Source organism: Monodelphis domestica, chromosome 4, assembly GCF_027887165.1.
Source record: "Monodelphis domestica isolate mMonDom1 chromosome 4, mMonDom1.pri, whole genome shotgun sequence".
In the NCBI taxonomy this organism is placed as follows: Eukaryota; Metazoa; Chordata; class Mammalia; order Didelphimorphia; family Didelphidae; genus Monodelphis; species Monodelphis domestica.
The window spans coordinates 304741407-304760136 of NC_077230.1; the positions used below are offsets into that span (position 1 = coordinate 304741407).

An 18730-nucleotide genomic window follows, 5' to 3' on the forward strand; every position below is an offset into this window, starting at 1 on the left:
AAGTCTTTTCTAGTTCATCTTAATGATGTCTTCCCTTTCCTGATCATCTACAATTTATCCTGCATATTGCTTGTTTATGCATTGTTGTCCCCCCACCTCCACCCCTCATTAGACTGCAAGCTCCTTGAGGACAGGGACTGGTTTTTCCTTTTGTGTATTTCTTCTGGCACATAGTAGGCCCTTAATAAATATGTTGATTTCTTCTACATATAAATTTTTGCTGGATGATCTGGACAGAATTTAGCTAGTTCCATATTCTTTATGTCTGATGATGATTAATATATTCATATGCCCCTGGGATACATCCATGAGAACTTCAAATATGAGCAGATAGAAATAGTTCTCATTCATGCTATAAACAAGTAGCTGATAAGCATATGATTTAAAAGAGCCTCTATTAAGCTGTGTGAGTAGGAATATAGATAGTGGTGTTTACCATGGTTTCTTTGAGAAAACTTCTTGGTGATGGGAATTTAGTACAGGAAACAGACATGAGATATAAAGAATGGAATCTTAGTTTTATCAGGTTCTACTACTGGTTTACTTTGGATGATGGTCTAAATCTGTTGAAAACTTGAGTTTTCCCAGCCACAAATGCAGAATATTATTCATGCATGCATTGAATAAATTTGGCTCTGCACCTTGGGTTAAGCCTATGAGTGATAACATTGCTATCAATACATAATATAAAAATATTTAAAGACTACAACACTTCTGGGAATCTTTAAACTCTGTCTTAGATCAGAAAAGGTTTCTAGCAATCTTTTAGAGTAAGGTCCTATATTTCAGGTAGAAATATTTAAGTTATTGATAGATTGAGACCTTTCTCATTCTGGTCCCAGTGTTAATCTAAAGTCAAAGAATGAAAGCATTCGATTGTCTTAAAATTACATATGGATAACTTAGGATATTATTTCCATGAAAGCAATACCTCATGAAAACCATGTTTTGCTGTATGACTAAATTATCCAGATGACAGAAAACAGTATCCTAGCAAATATCTAAGCCACGAGATTAGCACCATATTAAGGAACCTCAGATTGTGAAAAATCTGTCATAGACATGCCCTGCTGACCAGAGAAAGATTGTTTGAGGGACTATCCCTAATTTGTCCTTTGAACCATCACAACAGACAAAATAGTGAGAATAAATATATGTTCATGTGCCCAAAGCATAAAGGTAATTTGGCTGCAGGACTCAAGAATAATAACCTATGCCTATAGATAAAATTCCACTTTTTGAATATTTTAAGTATCTGTGTTGGCAAAGGAACTGTGTCTGTATCTGTTGCCAGCAGATGGTTTGTTATTTTAACATACAAGGCTAAAGTAGGAAGAAAACAGAAACGATAAGCTGGGTAGCACTGTCAAGTGAGAATAAGATCAATTTTGACTTTGTCTATTGATGGTGACTTTGCAGGTCAAATGAGTTTTCTTTTAAACTTTGAGAAATAATTTCAGGATGAATGAAATCTTTACATCATCACTATACATAATCCTTTTTATAGGTAACACAAAAACCAGATTAAATTATAATATGCTTGATGTTTATTTCATGTCTTCATTCCAATTCTTCATTTTTTTTTGTGCTTCTGTTCTAATTCATAGGAGTGTGCACATTATTTTCTGGAAGTTAAAGACAAAGATATCAAGCATGCCTTGGCAGGGTTATTTGTTGAAATTCTCGTCCCTGTAGCAGCTGTGAGTTACATTTTTCTTTCAATGAATTTCTCAGTGCCAGAGAAGGTCAACATTTGGTTAATGATATTAATATGTATATATCTTTTTTTCAGGCTGTTAAAAATGAAGTGAATGTCCCCTGCCTTAGAAATTTTGTTGAAAGCCTTTACGATACAACACTCGAACTTTCTTCAAGGAAGAAGCATTCCCTGGTTAGTAACCATGAGCAAGGAAAAAATTAAAACACCAAGGTATCCAAGACTAATGTTCCTCAACAGAAATCTGTATAGGTAGAAGTCCCATGGACTGTAGAATCATGTTTCGATGAAGTCTAATTTAACATTTCAGAAGCAGGCATTTGCATTGATTATTTTCTTTGGTTGCCTGAGTGTAAAGAGGGGATTAAATAAACTTATCTCAAAGCATAAGGTTAAAGATACTATGATGCATGAGATTTGCTCCAACTCAGATTTTTACTTAAAAAAATTTTGGTTGATTAAAAACTTCAACTTTTTAAAAACTATTTATCCCCCTAATAGACACGTTTCTAACTAGTCATTCCTTGTTCTGACAAGCAAAGGACATATAAGATGGAGAGGGAATGGAGAGGCAGATAGTTGCCTTTCATGAAAGACATGAAGCTTAAAAGACGAGTGTAAAAAAAAGATGTGTTATATATGGCAACAAATGAAACCTTTTAAACTGGGAATGGTTTCTACCCTTTTGGGTACTAAGCATTTCTTGATTCTGAATTCCTCTAAAAACTTTACAGAATTCAACAGCTGTATTTTTAGTAGTAGTGTGGTTGATGGACTAATGACAGTGTAGAATTGTTCAAAAGCCAAGTTAGTGGAATATTAAGCAATCTTTCATAGTGCATCCTATAGGGGCATGTTTTCCTCTCAGTTCAAATAATATATCCCTTTTTTCCATTTCTGTTGACCTTAACTTACTTTGAATCATAGTAAAAGAGTCAACCTAATTCATTTAAATAGGGACCACAGTGGCCTTTGTTTATTCTTTGGCCGTCCACTAACCTTTCTGCCAGCATCTCCCCTAGGGGATCTGAGTATCTAGATGCGTGCTGGACAAGCACAGTACTGCTTCTGTTTATGTTGATATAAGCAAAGTCTTCTTGTAGCAACATTTGCCATGATTATTGATGAAACAGCATTCCTTTTGGGAAGCTTGCTTAATTATGGTAAGTTTGCATGCAGAAAAGCACACACACACCTACATTCAAGACAGACACCAAGTGAATTCTAGCAGATGTTTCTGGGGAAATGGGCCAGTAACTACTTTTTTATAAACAAGGTTGCATGCATACTTTATTTTCCGTGGTTTGGGAGAGTAGTGTATGGCTTTCTTTTTTTCAAAATTCAATCCTGAAAATTATTTAAAATTCTGAATTAGGTTTCTATATTGTTAGATAAGTTACTTTATTACTTTTGCTATAGGTATTTAAATATTTAAATGCTCCATTTCTTGGAGAATATGGTTTTAGTTTTAATATTATTTAGTCCATCATAATCCTGTTAGAGAAGAAAATAGCAAACTTCCCCAATATCTTTTGTAGAAAAAAAAAGCAACAAAAAATGCAGTATGAAGAGTTAACATGACTGAAACTATTCAATGACAACAATATAATTCTATATAAAATGTACAGTTTCACTTTGAATAAAGCTTCTAAGATTCTGTATAAACTACCATCCTCATCATCAAAAAAAAATCATTATATACCCACCTATACATGATATTGTACTAGACTCTGTTCAAAAGAACCTGATATGTGTCATTGCTTGTCCTCTAGAAACCTACAGTCTACGAGATTAGAGATGTAATTTTTTGCTATTGTTAATATAGTTAGATAACCCACCTGATAACAAGCTGCATTGTCTTGTTGGTCTTCAGAGAGTAGATTCTAGGAATTCTTAAGATAGTCAGAATTAGAATTATTACTCATTGGCCATTAAACAGAAAGAAGCTAACTTTTCTTGTGTTAGGAATTAAACTTGTGAATTTGTATTCATTAGCCCACATAAGAAAAACAAACCCACTAATAATTGATGGAAGGATAATCTAGATGCATGGTGCTACTTGGGAAGAGGCTTCGAGGTGGAATGAAGAGAAAATGAATAAAATCTTGCAGTCAATCAATAAACATTTATTAAGCACCTATTATGGTGTATAATAGGCAATAGATTTACTGAAATATAAGAATGCAATTTTCAATATACAGGTATCCCTTCTACATCCCAACTTTCCTCATTGCAGTTTCATTATATCACAGGTCAGAAATGCATAAAATATGGGTAGAGTATCATTAAATATCAGCATAGTTTATCTTTTAATATAATAATTATATACATTTTCTTTTTTAAAGTTAAAATAAGTAAAAAGTTTGTGAAAAAAAAATGAAAGCCAGCAGATGATACACAAAAGCTAGAAATGTAGAGGTACCTTAAAAAGCTTAGTAATTCATAAATGCAAAAAAATGTGTGTACTGTTATGTATCATATTACCTGTACAGTATGTTCAGTATTATTCTCCTCAAATTTGTTTAATTTAAAAATGTTTTTTTCATATTAATTTGTATTTTTTTCAGTATTTTCATATAGCATTTTTACTCAACATTGACCTACATATCGCCAATAACCAAATACTTAACCCATATTTTACAATAAAGTACTGTAAATACCCCATTTAAAAAAAAGAAAAAAATTCAGCTTTCACCTCTGGTATGAAAAGAGAGGGCCAAATAATTTTATGTGGATTTTCCAGATCCCTGGGTGCTATACCTCTAACCCTTGCAATGTGGAAGGGCCACATGTACATAGGTTTTCCTTATAATAGGAGGGGAAAAAGCCTAACAGTCAAACACCACCTTGTTGTTTGCAAAGTGTCCTACGATACTATTTTAGTTTCACAACAGCCTTATTATCTGCATTTTACAGATAAGGGAACTGAGGCAAACAGTAATTAGGCGACTTTTCAGAATCCCACTGCTAGTAAGTGTATGATCCACATTTGAGCTCAGATCTTCCTGATTACAACTTCTACTCCCTCACCCCCAGCTGCCTATGTTCAGATTCTGACTTTTTCTACAATGATTTTTCATATTTTTTATAATTTAATTATGAAATTCCGTTATTTCCTTTAGTGGAAATGCCAGATTGCATTCATTTCCATAATAACTAAGGAGGAACATTTCTTTTTACATTCTATTATGCAATGACTTGTTTCTTTTGGCTTACCCTAGCCACAGGAAAAAAAGATTATTTAAAAGTTCTAGGGCATCTTAGTTACCTGGTTTGTTGAAATGTAAATAATCTTGTAATGTCTTCTTTTTCTTCCTTGTTAGGCTTTGTACCCTCTGGTGACGTGCCTGCTGTGTGTCAGTCAGAAGCAATTCTTCCTAAACAGATGGCATGTTTTTCTCAACAACTGCTTATCCAATCTTAAAGTTAGTATTTTATTTTTTAAGAAATAACTTTTTTAACACACAGTAACAACAATATTATAGAATGATCAAATGTGATAGACTTTGGTATGAACAGCAATTCAGTGATCCAGGACAATTCTGAGGGACTTGTGAAAAAGAATGCTCTCCACCTCCAAAGAAAGAACTGTTGAAATAGAAATGCAGATGAAAAGATGATTTATCACTTGTTTATTTAGGCTTATGATTTGGGGTTTGGGTTTTATAAGATAATTATTCTCTTACAAAAATTAATAATATGGAAATATGTATTCCATGATAATGCATGTATAACCCAGAAAAAAATAATTTTTTTCAAAATAACTTGTGGTTTGAAGATGAGGGTTTAGTATAATTGTTTCTGATGGTATAACTGAATAATTTTTGAATGAATGGAAAGGAAATATTAAACACTTTCTGTGTGCGAAGACTGAAAATCCAAATAGAAAAGCTAAGCAGGAGCCAATTCTCCAGAAGTTCTCTCTCTAAACGAGGGGAAACAACAGGTATAGGAAGTTTCAGCTGCAAATCAGGTGGAAAGGTCTCAGGTCTTTATGATGCAGCAGCAAAGCAGATAGTAATGCATCTTCTTTAATTTTTCTCAACTGATAAGACCGTGTCCATTTCTAATATTGAACCACTTGCTAGTGCCAAAAACTTTAGTGGTAAGAGCTCTCTTTTCCCAATCTTAAGTAGCTGTGTTTGCTGAGGAGGAAAGAGCTGCATACAGCCCCTATTGAAACAATCCCCATGTTGCATCCCTGCAAAAGTTGATTCCTTATATGATGGCTGCAGGGGCTGGGCTGAAAGCAAGGCTAGTGGTTAGGAAGAGAGAGTGTCCAGGGAATAGCCTGCTTTTCCTAAAACATTTCAGATTTTCTGTTGTTGGAGAAAGATTATTCTGGAATCTTTCTATCATGAAAACCTCCTTTCTACCTTGGAACCAATACTTGATATCAATTCTAAGACAGAAGGTAAAGGTTTTTTTTAAAGGCACAATAATTGTAATATAAAAGCCTAACAATTGCTTTCAGAAGCATCTAATATTAAAAGGGCAATCTGTCGCGGGCTACAGACACAGCCTTTTGCATATAAAAATTATACTCATTACTGAAACATAGTGATATGTGCTTTAAATTGTCTTTTCTCCTCCTGATAATGAAGGGGTGGTTCTTCTTGTGGCCAAGGACCTATGTTAATGGGATAAGTGTTTGGAGGTAACGATGCCAGTGTAACCAGGGAACGTAGCAAGATCTAGTGTGGCAGTTTGGGCTTCAAGGGTACCATTGTCCAACCAAGAGAAGGAAAGGAAGGGAAAACCAAGAAAGGGAAGAACAATGAAGAGAAGGGAAGAAAAGAAGGAAGGAAGGAAGGGGATGAGAAGGACAGGGAAGATAAAGTCAGTATTTATATAGCACCTCCTAAGTGCTAGGCATTATGTTATACTAAGCACCTTGCAAATAAATCTTCATTTTGAACCTCACAACAACCCTGTGAGGTAGGTGCCATTATCATCCTCTGTTTACAGTTGAAGAAACCAAGGCAGATGAAAGCTTAACAATGGGGCACACAGTAAATGTCTGAGCCCAAATTTGAACTTGGGTCTTCCAGACTCAGTGTTTTATCCACTGCTTCACCCATCCAATAAAGCCAAAGATGGCATTTATTTTGTGAAATCAGGGTAGGGATTATATGTATCTATGTGAAATTAGAGGGGTTTCTTTGAATTTAGACTTGGTAACTTTCTGTCTCAAAGAAATCCTGGCAAAGTAAATGAGAGCTAGTCTTTGTGTCCCATTTAGAGAGTTGCTTATCATCTAGAACTTTCCTATGGCACAGATTGGCAGCATGATCCTAGGCAAGTCACTTAGCCCTCAATGCCTCCAGAAAACCCTCAAACACTGAAAGTTACAGAAGAATTGCCCACCTACAAAGGTGGAAGGAACTTCCACACCTACATAAAATCTAATAAAATCAGACAGTCAGACCATACTTTCAGTTAATTGATTATGCAAGTTATCTAGCCACATTGTCTTGGAAAGAAATTTATATCCTTTGTACAAAATGATTTTCAAGGTTCAGTCTGCCACAGGTGTGAGGGCTGAACCTTTACAGATACTCAAGTAAGCTAGACAGCCAGAGATGTTGGGTTTTATGTCTAGAAAAGTATCATAATCACTTAATACTAGTGAATTTAAGAGCTCGTCAAGCCTGTTGAGCTCTCTCACACAGGAGGGAGCTGTAGAAATGATATCACAGGGGTAGACTCTATCCCCAGCTCCCCACATTGGGTTCCACCAGTTTTGAAGATTCTTTTTTAAATAGTGATATTGAGACATAATTATTTGAGAGGGAATCGCTGCCCTTCAAACATGGATATTCACAAATCATCCCTAATTTCACTTTTGCATGTTTCTCCTATCATTTTTTTCTGAACCTTTAGATGTATTTGTTTTTAGAGGATCCTACTGTGTTTTAATTGTAGAGTTACATAATTCCCCAAATGGCCATGTTAAGTAGAACTCCTTTTATTTTTACTAAAACCTCCTTTTTTAATTTAAAGGGTTATCTGCTAGTTCTGCTATTCTATACTAATTCTATCCCCGTCAGTCTTTGTCCTTCCAAACTGAAAAGCACTACGAAGTGATGTTAGTTTCTGTGATAAAGGCGAATATTTCAAATGTTTTTCATGCAGCTTGATCAAGGAACATAATCATTAGGATGTTTAAGTAAGAATCATGGAAAGCATCCTACAGACCAAAAAGTCTGGTGAGCAAAGTATAAAAAGTCCCATTTGATGTCTGTCTGTATGGCGTGTAGTTCTGTCAATCCTAGGGCTGTTAAGAGAAATTATGACTCCTCCTTTGATGTGATTATTTTAAATATGTAGTTGGAGTCTAGGGAAATGTTCTGTTCATAATTAGAGTTCTGTATTTTCTGAGTATTAGCCAAGGGAGCTTAACAATTCCTTCCTGTCACTGTTATGTGTGATTCTTTGAAGATATTTCCAATTTATTTTCCTGGCTACAGTCTAATTCAGGCAATTAGACATAGCTATTGAGAATCTCCTAGGCCTGAAAGAAATTCCAGGAAGAAATGATAGGACTTGGTGCCAGATTAGAGGTAGAGGATTAAGGAGACTGAAAAATCCAAGGTGATTCCAAAGTTTCTGGTATATCATATTTTTAAACTAATTATAATGATTAACTTCAAAGTTTGCTTTTAACATTTGAGGTTCTAAAATGATCTTAAAATTAAAATGACATTATTGCACTCATAGTGGCAACTAGATAGCATAGTTGATCAAGTTCTGGGCCTGGAATCAGAAATACCTGAATTCAAATTCAGCCTCAGACATTTATTAACTTTCTGACCCTGGTCAAATCACTTAACTTATGTATGACTCAGTTTCTCATCAATAAAATAAAGATCATCATAGCACTGACTTCCTGAAGTTGATGAGAGAACCAAATGAGAAATGTTTGTAAATTACTTTGCAAACTTCAAAGCCTTTGCTTTTATTCCTGATTAAATGAAAATAATAGCCAACATCAATGCCATCCTGATGCATTTGTCATTCTAAGTAGTACATAAACTTTGGATTTCCAAATGTGCTGTTGACTCTCTTAAATAGAAATCGTGATCAGTTTCCTAGAATTTTTGAATTTCAGCCTGTTTGGTTGGTTGTAAGTCACATGGATATGTTTGTGCATGCTCCTGTGGTTGCTTTAAGACACTATAATTTTCACAGAGTGGTTAAGATTAATTATGTTGTTTAGGCACTTGCTATGATTGCAGCCCAGTCTATGTTAGAAAAATTGTCTTTAATAACTTTTAACTATGAATTGATATAAAAGGCTAGCTGTGAACTCCAAAGTGAATGTCATTCATTTTTTTACCAACTCACTGTGAGACCTCAAGTTAGAAATAGTCAAAGAACCAAACTTCTCAGTGTTTGTGATAATAAAAGATCTTCCCAGGTTGTCAAGCATTATATTGTCACCACTCTCAAATATCTGATTCCTGTGGAATTTGTTTTATCTAACAGCACAGTTATAAGCTCTAGGATGGAAGCTGCTAGGTAATCATATGGATAGAACACACAGGAGATTGTAGGTTTGAATCTGGCTTCAGACGTAACTGTGTGACTCTGGGTATGTCACTTAACCATTAACTTAGCCAACAACTTAGCCATTGCCTAACCCTTACTGTTCTACTGCCTTAGAACCACTCTAGGAGAGAAGGTAAGGATTTAAAAAAAATAACAATGAGTTGTCACTTTACCTGTGAACCAGCTTGTTCCCAGATCTGAACTACAATGTGTTTTGATCACTGCAGTAACAAAACAACCCAATGAAATTTAAAAAGTTCAGAGGAAAATAACTGAATCACTCAAAAGGATGAAAAAGATTTCATATGAAAAGCAAACAAAAATATTTAAAACTCCTCTCTGGAAAAATGAAGGCAGAGAATGGATGAGCATGAAGGGTTTAAAGGACAATCACAATCCAAATCTCAGAATTCTGTACAAATGCATACGTTTTTGGTTTTGTTTCATTTTGCTTTTCAGAAAAATTATTAAGACTCTACTGTTTGTTCAGAATAGTGCTAGTCACTGTGGTGGGCATAAAAAGATATATAATATCTGGTCTCTGCCCTTAAGGAGCTCACAGTCCCACTAGGGAGACTAAGCATAGGTCTGTGAAACGGTTAAGAGTATGACAATATATAACTGCCTGAGAAGATGGTGAGTGATCCTGGCAAGATTAAGAATTTGGCTATTAAGGGAGACCAACATATATGTTGGAGGGTTTCTGGCACCCCCTTGAACCCTAAAGGAAGTAGTCAGAGAAAAGTTAAAGGAAAAAAAGAATAAACTTATAGAATTCACTACTACAAAGCTAAAAAACATAGAAACATGCAGAGTGGGTGGTAATACTCTAATTGTTACTTAAAATTAGCCTAGAAACCAACAGATTTTTTTAAAAAATAGGTTTTTCTTAAAAGTATTTATGAATGTAGAAAAAAAATTCCATAACTCCTTATAAATCAGTAAATACTCAGCAAGGACAGAATAGCTGGCCAAAAAAAAAATTAAAAGAAAAAGAAGCTTTGGAAAGATTTTTTTTCCTGATTGGCTTCATGATTTATAGAATTTGGAACCCAAATGATAGCATTTCTTAAGGCACCACCAAACCCACCCCATTCTTCACTGCCCTCCACCCTCCTGGGTAATCATTGGCTTTACTGTCCACAAAACAATATGCACAGTGTTAGGCTTCAGAGAGTGTAACTTTGGCACTCATCTTTGGTTTATTCAGTGTGGCCAAGGCACCTAGGTGTTAGGTTGACATGTAGCAAGTAGCATAGAAGCGTGCCCTACCATCAAGATCTCTAGCTTTCAAAATAAATGGTGGATCTCAGCCTGCACATTAATTTCCTATCAATGCCTTGGTTTATCCACAGGAGTTGTCTGCCAATAGCAGACTGCTATTACAGGTCAAACTCATAGTCCTAAATATTAACACTTAATTCTTTTAGCCAATCTTAAATCAGTGAGAAGACTCCGTATAAAGTAATGAGAAATATAGAATATCATCTTGAAGGAGCAGGTATGTAATAGGACTTCTGAGTACTTATTCACCAGTTTTGTTGGTTTCCTTCTTTATTTTCTGCCTATGAGTTAAACAGCAGGTTCTAGATTGTGAAAATCACAGTGACTGAAGCAGCCTGCCATACATACTATGACAAATTCTAAAAGAGGAGAGACAGGGTCTGGGTAATTACTTTCACTTCATTATTCGTATGATATATATGAAGTCTTCACACTGACACAATGCATTCGGCACTGCTAAATGCCTTTCTTTCACAATCCATGGAATTGAGGAAGTTTTTTATATCCCCATGAAATTAGAGACATTAATATTAATTTTTTCTCATCAAGCAGTGGTATTTTTAAGTCTCTTGGGTAAGAAATCTTTCACCTCTCCTCCTTAATGGCAAGATAAATAGTTACAATAACTTGAATTGCTATTCCTCATATACACAAAGAGGAAATTGGCATCTGTAAAGCATCCATTTTGAACTGTTTCTCCAATAATGGGGATGGCTTACATTGACTGATTAATGGTCTCTCATCTCCCCACTGGTGATAGTGACAATTATAATTTTTATTTTTTAGTTTCTCCCAGATTTTCACACAGTTTCCTTTTGCTCAAGTATTTCTGTCAAAGAGAAGCAAAGCAGAACAGTGGACCTGGAGTTAGGAAATCCTCAGGTCAAATCTAGTCTCATTTCTTTGATCCATTCACTTAACCTCTGTTTGCCTCATTTTTCCCACCTATGAAATGGGGATAATAATAGGATCTACTTTCCAGGGTTGTTGTGAGGATCAAAGGAGATATTAATTGTAGAACACTTAGCATAGTACTTGCCACATAAAATAAGAACTATATAAATGTTAGCTATCATCATCATCATCACTTTTTAAAAATAAGGTTGAAAGGACATGCAGGGGGTAATGGACAGGTACATTAGGGTGGATATGAACAAACTACCACATATTACCAATGAGAAATGCTTCAAGATTAGGAGCATAGCCATAAAGGGTATCTAAAGACATTTACATTGTCTGAAGAAATGTATCACCAAAAGAGAAAAAAGTCTGCTCACATAGCAAGAGAGAGCTGATAGACAACACATGTTTTCCACACAGTGTTTAGAAACATAAAAAAAATATGTCCCATCCCCAACACTTTAGTCATACTCCTTGTGGAGAATATCTGGTAGGACATGGGCAAGAGTCATATGGGAGGAAAAGAGATGGATGGATTAAAATATTCACCTTTGGAAGGAGTCCCTACTTTAAGTGAAATCAGACACATTGAAGTCATTGTTCTCTAACTACTTTTGTGGACTAGTAAAGGACAAGTATAACTCATTCAGTTTTTAGAGTTAAGGAAACTGAGGCATAGTCTTTGGGAATTATTTCCTTTGATTAATGGTTGGTGTCAGGGCTTTAATTAAAGTCTTCTCATTTCTAGTCCAGCAATTTTCCATTAGGCTGGAATTTCAAGAAAGTGTTGCCGGCTTCCTAACTGTGTGACCTTGGGCATATCACTTCACCCTGTTTTTCTGTTAAAAAAAAAAAAACTGTGCTGGCTATCATCTATTCTTTCTCCCTTAACATACATTTTAGTGTTGTGATTATTGTTGCCATTTGCACATTGTGCTTTTATGTATCCATATATTAATATAACAACAGGTGATGAATAAATGAATGAATGGATGTTACCAGTGGGTAAACTGTGGAATGAACAGGTTACACACTGCATTTAGGACAACATACCATATAAACAAATATTAAAACATTTTTTTATTTTTATAATTTATGTTCTTTTTAAAATATGTCTTGAAATATTATAGTATTCAGTATTTCAACTTAGTTTCCCTGATCTTGCAGTCATTCTGATTTGACATCAACTCTTTATCTGTCCCTGAAATAATTTCTCATTCCTTCCTTCTGTTGACATTTGTCAAACTGGAAGCAGAAATAAGTACTTGCAAGTAGGTTTATGAATTCCAATTAAATAGTCCTCATGAAATGGATCAAAAGTAAGTACTTAGTGATCTAAAATTTAAGGATTATTGTCCATAGAAACCCCATCTACCCAATATTCAGATATGCATTTTTTAATTCCTACAAGGTAATTTTAGTGAAGATTTCAAATTTTGGCACAGATATCTTATAAAACAAAGACATTGGAACATTGACATTATTAATAAAATAAAATGATGTTATAAAAAAGAAATTGAGGAGAAAGAGAGGTTATAAGTAAAATGAATGCAAGAAGAATATCAATTTTGGCTACTGGAGAAAAATTGAACAAGTCATTAGCTCTTTCAGTCTTGCTCTTGAATTGATTTTTATAGTAACCAAGGGCATTTAAGGAGATAGGAAAGAATTTCCCTATACAAGGGACATTGCATTTTTGCTTATTGGAATCCCTGGGATAATATGGAGAAGACCCAGGACAATAACACAGACATATGATAGCAGTTAAAAGAAGGCTGGTCCATAACACAAAGAAGAGTTTAGACTGAAGAACCACAAGGGCAAAGAAGAGAAAAGGGGATCAGGAAATAGGATTAAAAATGCCAAAGGGTTTCTCAAGATTGTGGTGAGATAATTTATGGGAGAGTATACCTCTGTCTATGGAGAAAACCTTTCTTGCCATAGTATTTTATTAAATATATTTTATTTGGCAATAATATGTCCTCTGATTAGCCTGGTAAATATATCAGCAGGGACTTGTGAGTCATAAAGTCAACTAGTATTTATTAAGGGCCTACTATGGCTAGGCACTATGCTAAGAGCTAGGATTACAAAAAAAAAAAGGCCAAAAAAAAAAACCCTGTTCTCTAGGAGCTCACATTTAAATGAAAATGGGAAGAAGGACATAAGGAAGGAAAAGAGGGAGGGAAGGAAGAAAGGAAAGAAAGAGTTTATTAAATACCTACTATGTGCCAAGAACAGTGCTAAACACTTTACAAATATCTTATTTCCTCCCCACAACAACCTTGAGATGTAGGTGCAATCATTATTCTCATTTTGTAGTTAAGGAAATGGACTTAGACAATGGCCCTAGTAGGGAGATTCTTTTCTATCTCCTCAAATAACCTCAGATACTATACAAATCAATTCAGGAGCAAGACTGAAAGAGCTGGTGACTTGTTCTATTTCTCAGTGACCAAAATTAAATGACCTGCTCATGTCACACAGCTAGTAGGTATCTGAGGCTGGATTTAATCTCAGGATATCTTGACCACTGGCCTATCAGTCTGTACCTTTTACCATCTAGTTGGCCTGAGTCAGGGAAACCATCAGGGAGACAACATGTAAACAAATATTGCCATAAAGTTATATACAGGAAAATAGTTTCAGAGGAAAGGCATTAAGATTAAGGAGGACTTACTGTACTATAAGAAATGATAAGCAAGATGATTTCAAAAAAAGCTGGAAAAATCTGCATGAACTGATGAAATATGCAGAACCAGGAAAACATTAGATACACCAACAGTAATAATGTGGAATGATCAAATGTGAGAGACTCGGCTACTAACAGCAATACAATGATCTGGGACAATTCTGAAAGACTTCTGATAGAAGAAATGTTGAGTTGGATAGATGAGGATCAAAGCATACTCTCACATCAGTGTGTTTGTGGTTTTATTGGGGGGGGTTGCATTTGCATGAGTGTGATCTTAAAAAAATGACCAATATGGAAGTGTTTTGCATGATAATATATGTATGGCCCAGATCAAATTGCTTAGCATCCCTGAGAGGAAGGAAGGGAGGGAAGGAGACAGTTTGGATCTTATAATTTTGGAAAACATATGTTGAAAATTGATATTACAAATAATTGGGAAAATAAAATCTCTTTGAATTTTAAAAATAAAAAAAGAAACGATTAAGGAGGACTGGGATAGATATCTTGCAGAAGATGGAACTCCCACCGAGATTAAAGAAAGCCAGAGAACCTAGGAGGTACTAGAGATAAGAAGGGAAGAGAGTTCTGATCATGAGGAACAAACAGGTAGAGACTGTTCTTTGTACTCAATACATTCTGTGAGCTTTCTTGATTCTTTTTTTTAATATAATCAATCCAGTTCAAATTCAGTAATACCCACCTTCATTTTTTTCACCTGTTAAACTTCTCACCTCTCTCCTTTAAAATCCAGCTCACTGCATCTTTATCTATTTATACCACCCCCAAGTCAGCAACATCTTTACTTTTGGATACCTTCTGTTTTTTAATATAATGCTGCATATTATAGATCCAGTTTCTAGTGTTGGCGTTTTATTCCGTTTGGGATCCATCTTAGCACTTAAACATAGTATTCTGGATGGAGCAGTATTTATTCAGGTGTGAAAGCACTTAAAAGCATAAGATGCTAAACAAATAGGAGTGATTGTCATTATTATTTATAATTCATTATCTGTAGTTATTGGAAAATATCTAGTCTGAACTAATGAAAAGATTGAATTATAGCATATTTTTAAAGAACTGCATCATTAGTAGTGTCAAGAACATATAGTATCATTAACAAAGTTGTCAAGCAATAGTCTGTATCAGACCTTCTTTAATAAACAGATAACAATTCCTTTTTATATGTAAATTCAGGCTTCAAGAGTTATTTTAAGAGGGCTTGAAAATTTAGTTTTCTTAAATTACCTACTTCCTCCTTGCAAACCTTATTTCCATCTTTCAACTCAGTGATAGTGCAAAGATAAACTTTGGCCAAATCTGTTGCACAGCTGTCACAAATTCTGAATTAGTATGTTCCCAATTAATTCAGCTAAGAGGGAAAATAGCTAAAGAAAGAACAGCAAGTTAATTGAATGACTAAAGTAGAGAAAATGAGATAGACTGTGCTGTCAAAGACTGATGGTTAAAGGCAAAATTAAAGGGATTAAAGAATAGGAAAAGGTTGTGTACATTGACAAAAGCAAAATAATATGGATCTAGGAAACAACATTATAACTTGAGTAAGAAAAGGAAGGTTGAATCTACATTTCATATTAGGAATTATACATAGGCTAATGAAAATAGAGTAGACAAAGCTCTCTGACTTCCCTTTTCCTGAATTGTATACTTTGTACATACCTAGATATAGTGGGGGGGGGGGGAATCAATATTTTTGGAAAGTGCTTTCAATTCCTTCTACACACACATATAATATTCAGGCACTGCCTTGCCCCTCAAGTCAAGAATCTGACCACTCCTCCACAATTCCCAGGTGAATATGCTCTGGGGCCACACTAGGTTCTCAAGTATGAGAATTCCTTAGAAAATTAATATGTATCCTCATTGCTAAAGTGTGAATTTTACCTCTTTGTTTTTGTTGTAGAATAAAGACCCCAAGATGGCCCGAGTGGCACTGGAATCTCTATACCGACTACTGTGGGTTTACATGATTAGAATCAAATGTGAAAGCAATACAGCTACTCAGAGGTAAAGGATTTGGTTTGGGTTAACGGTCAAGATTCACAGAGATGAGTGGGATGGCATATTCTCCTACACTGTGATCTAAACTAGTGTTTTAGCCAAGCTATGGTTACTTTTAAAGGGATGTCTTCAAAACAGTTTTCCAAGGTTTGTTTAGCTAGCTCTTAAACAGTTGTTAACCAAAACAGCTGTTCTTACTAGGATGAATATACAAGGCATTTGAAGGTGGTTCTCTGCAGGGAGCCCAGTGACAGCAACCTAGACCCAGGACTGCATTACTCATGATAAAAGGAGGAGGGGAGGCTTGAGGAAAATACTTATCTCCTAACTGTTTAGTTTTCATAAAAAGTCTTATACTACAAAAAAAATTCTTGGCAAATGAGATTAAGGGGATGGAGGTATCTTGTGTTCCTTCCCCGACCCCATATTCTCAATGATATTTAGAAAAGAAGTACCATCTGCTATGTGAATATGAGCTCAGCCAACAATGCTTGTTTTCTCTCTTGTGCTTTGTTTTTTCCTTATCTTTTAGCCGACTTATAACCATCATCACAACACTTTTCCCCAAAGGATCCCGTGGTGTAGTGCCCAGAGACATGCCTCTGAACATCTTTGTAAAAATCATCCAGTTCATTGCCCAGGTAACCATGCTGCAGTTCAGGGTCACTTTCTTAAGAAATTACACAGATGAAGGAAAATCAAAAATAACAATTATACTTAGAGTTAGCTAGCCTAGAGTTATCTGACTATTCTGGAAGAGTCAAATCATGTCTCCAAAAAATAACAAATAGTTCTTATGGACTCACTATATTCTGTTTTCTTGAAAGATGTGGAGATGAGTAAAATCTAGTACATGCGTTTGTGGATTATATGATATGTAGGAAAGTTGTGTACATGAGAAACTATAACCCTACCAACCAATCATTCCAGAGCATCTACTAGGTGTCAGACAACAGGAATACAAAAACAAAAATGACAAAGTCCCTACCCCAAACAGTTCATATTCTACTGGAGGAAGCGTCTATACATATGTAGTTATATTTAAATATGTGCAAAGTAGATACAATTGATCTTTGAGGGGAAGATAATGGTCTAGGGGGACTGGGTGATATTACCAAATAGAACCTCCTGTAGCGAAGGTGGTAAGCCAGAGATGTTAGGTATGAGAGGTAGTGAATTCAAAGGTGCAGAGATATAAGGTAAAGCATTGAGTGTGAGGAATAGCAAATCAGACAATACTTTAAAAAGACAAACAATTGCTCTTGATCTTAAGGAGTTTAGTATAATCGAATGGGGGAAGACAGCAGAAACAAAGAAATTTAAAAGTGGGCAAGAGGAGAAAGAAGGAGCAATGAGGTCAGGACGTGATGAAATTCAGAGAATAGCTAGATGTGAAATCATGATATGGATACCCGAGGTGCCCTCTTTAAATGGAGGATCTGAGAAGCACTCTCCACTTCTATTAGGCAAGATTGTAGCATGTGTAAGAAGATTGGGAAAGTAGGGACAGATCCCATAAGTCTCATAAATTTCATTTAATCTTCACAATAACCTTTGGAAGGTTATATTTGGAAGGCAAGAATGATTTTTCTATTATTATAAAAAAGGAAAGTAAGTCTCAAAGAAATGAATCATCTTCCTGCAGCCACAAGTCTCTTTTCTTTGTGATGTAGAGACAGCTTCATAGAGAGAGGATAGCTTTTGAGTTGGGTCTTTTAGGACCAATAAGATTGAATTAGTAGAGGGAACTTTGGGATAGAACATCAAAGAAGGAGATAGAGATTCCAGCCAGAGGGAAACACATGAGCAAAGATTCATAGGAAACTACAGCATTGAAGGAATAGAAAAAAGTCCCATTTTCATTGAATCATGAGTTGGGTGAAAGGCAATAATTGGAGAGAACATTTGATGGGTACATTGGAACCAAATCTTAGAGTCTCTTGAATGCCATAAGAGAAATCTGACTCTCAGTTATTGAATAAAAAAGAGCTACTATACTGTGGAATATGCAATCATTTGACCATGGGATTTTGAGGGAGATGAGCTCCTTCAATAATCCATCTAATCCAATCCTTTTCATTTTACAAAAAAAAAAAAACATAATTCTACAGGGATGATATAACTTGTCCAAATTCATACAAGTAGAAGTAGTCAAGTAAGAATTTAAACATGGGTTTAATTCCTTCAAACCCAAGAATCTTCCCAAGTCTTCTACCAAATGCTATGCTGTTTGCACTAGACCATACTCTCCCATGGTTAAAGCTATGCTTTTGGAAAAGTTAGTCATATAATGGTAAATGGAATAGATTAGAAAGAGGAAAGTTGATAGCCAGTTGGGAAAGTCATAGTAATTATAGTTTGCAATTCAATAATGCTTTGTATCTGTGATCTCATTTAATCTTCACAATATACCTAGGAGGTAGACAGTGCAAAAATTATTATAGTTTGTTTGTTGTTTAGTCATTTTAGTTAGGTCTGATCCTTTGTGACCACATTTTGGGGTTTTCTTGGCAAAGATAGTAGAGTGGTATATCATTTTACCAGCTCATTTTACAGATAAGGAA

General features: G+C 35.1%; 1 protein-coding gene across 10 annotated transcripts in view; it reads left to right on the forward strand.

Annotated features, from left to right (window-relative positions):
• FRY (FRY microtubule binding protein) overlaps positions 1-18730 on the forward strand; it is a 502970-nt gene that overhangs the window by 309555 nt on the left and 174685 nt on the right. For all 10 annotated transcript variants that reach the window (XM_056825142.1, XM_056825138.1, XM_056825143.1 and 7 more), the window contains 5 exons: positions 1608-1700; positions 1793-1891; positions 5041-5142; positions 16069-16172; positions 16699-16807. In XM_056825142.1, coding sequence (XP_056681120.1) covers positions 1608-1700; positions 1793-1891; positions 5041-5142; positions 16069-16172; positions 16699-16807 — 507 coding nt within the window. The remainder of the gene's footprint in view (positions 1-1607; positions 1701-1792; positions 1892-5040; positions 5143-16068; positions 16173-16698; positions 16808-18730) is intronic.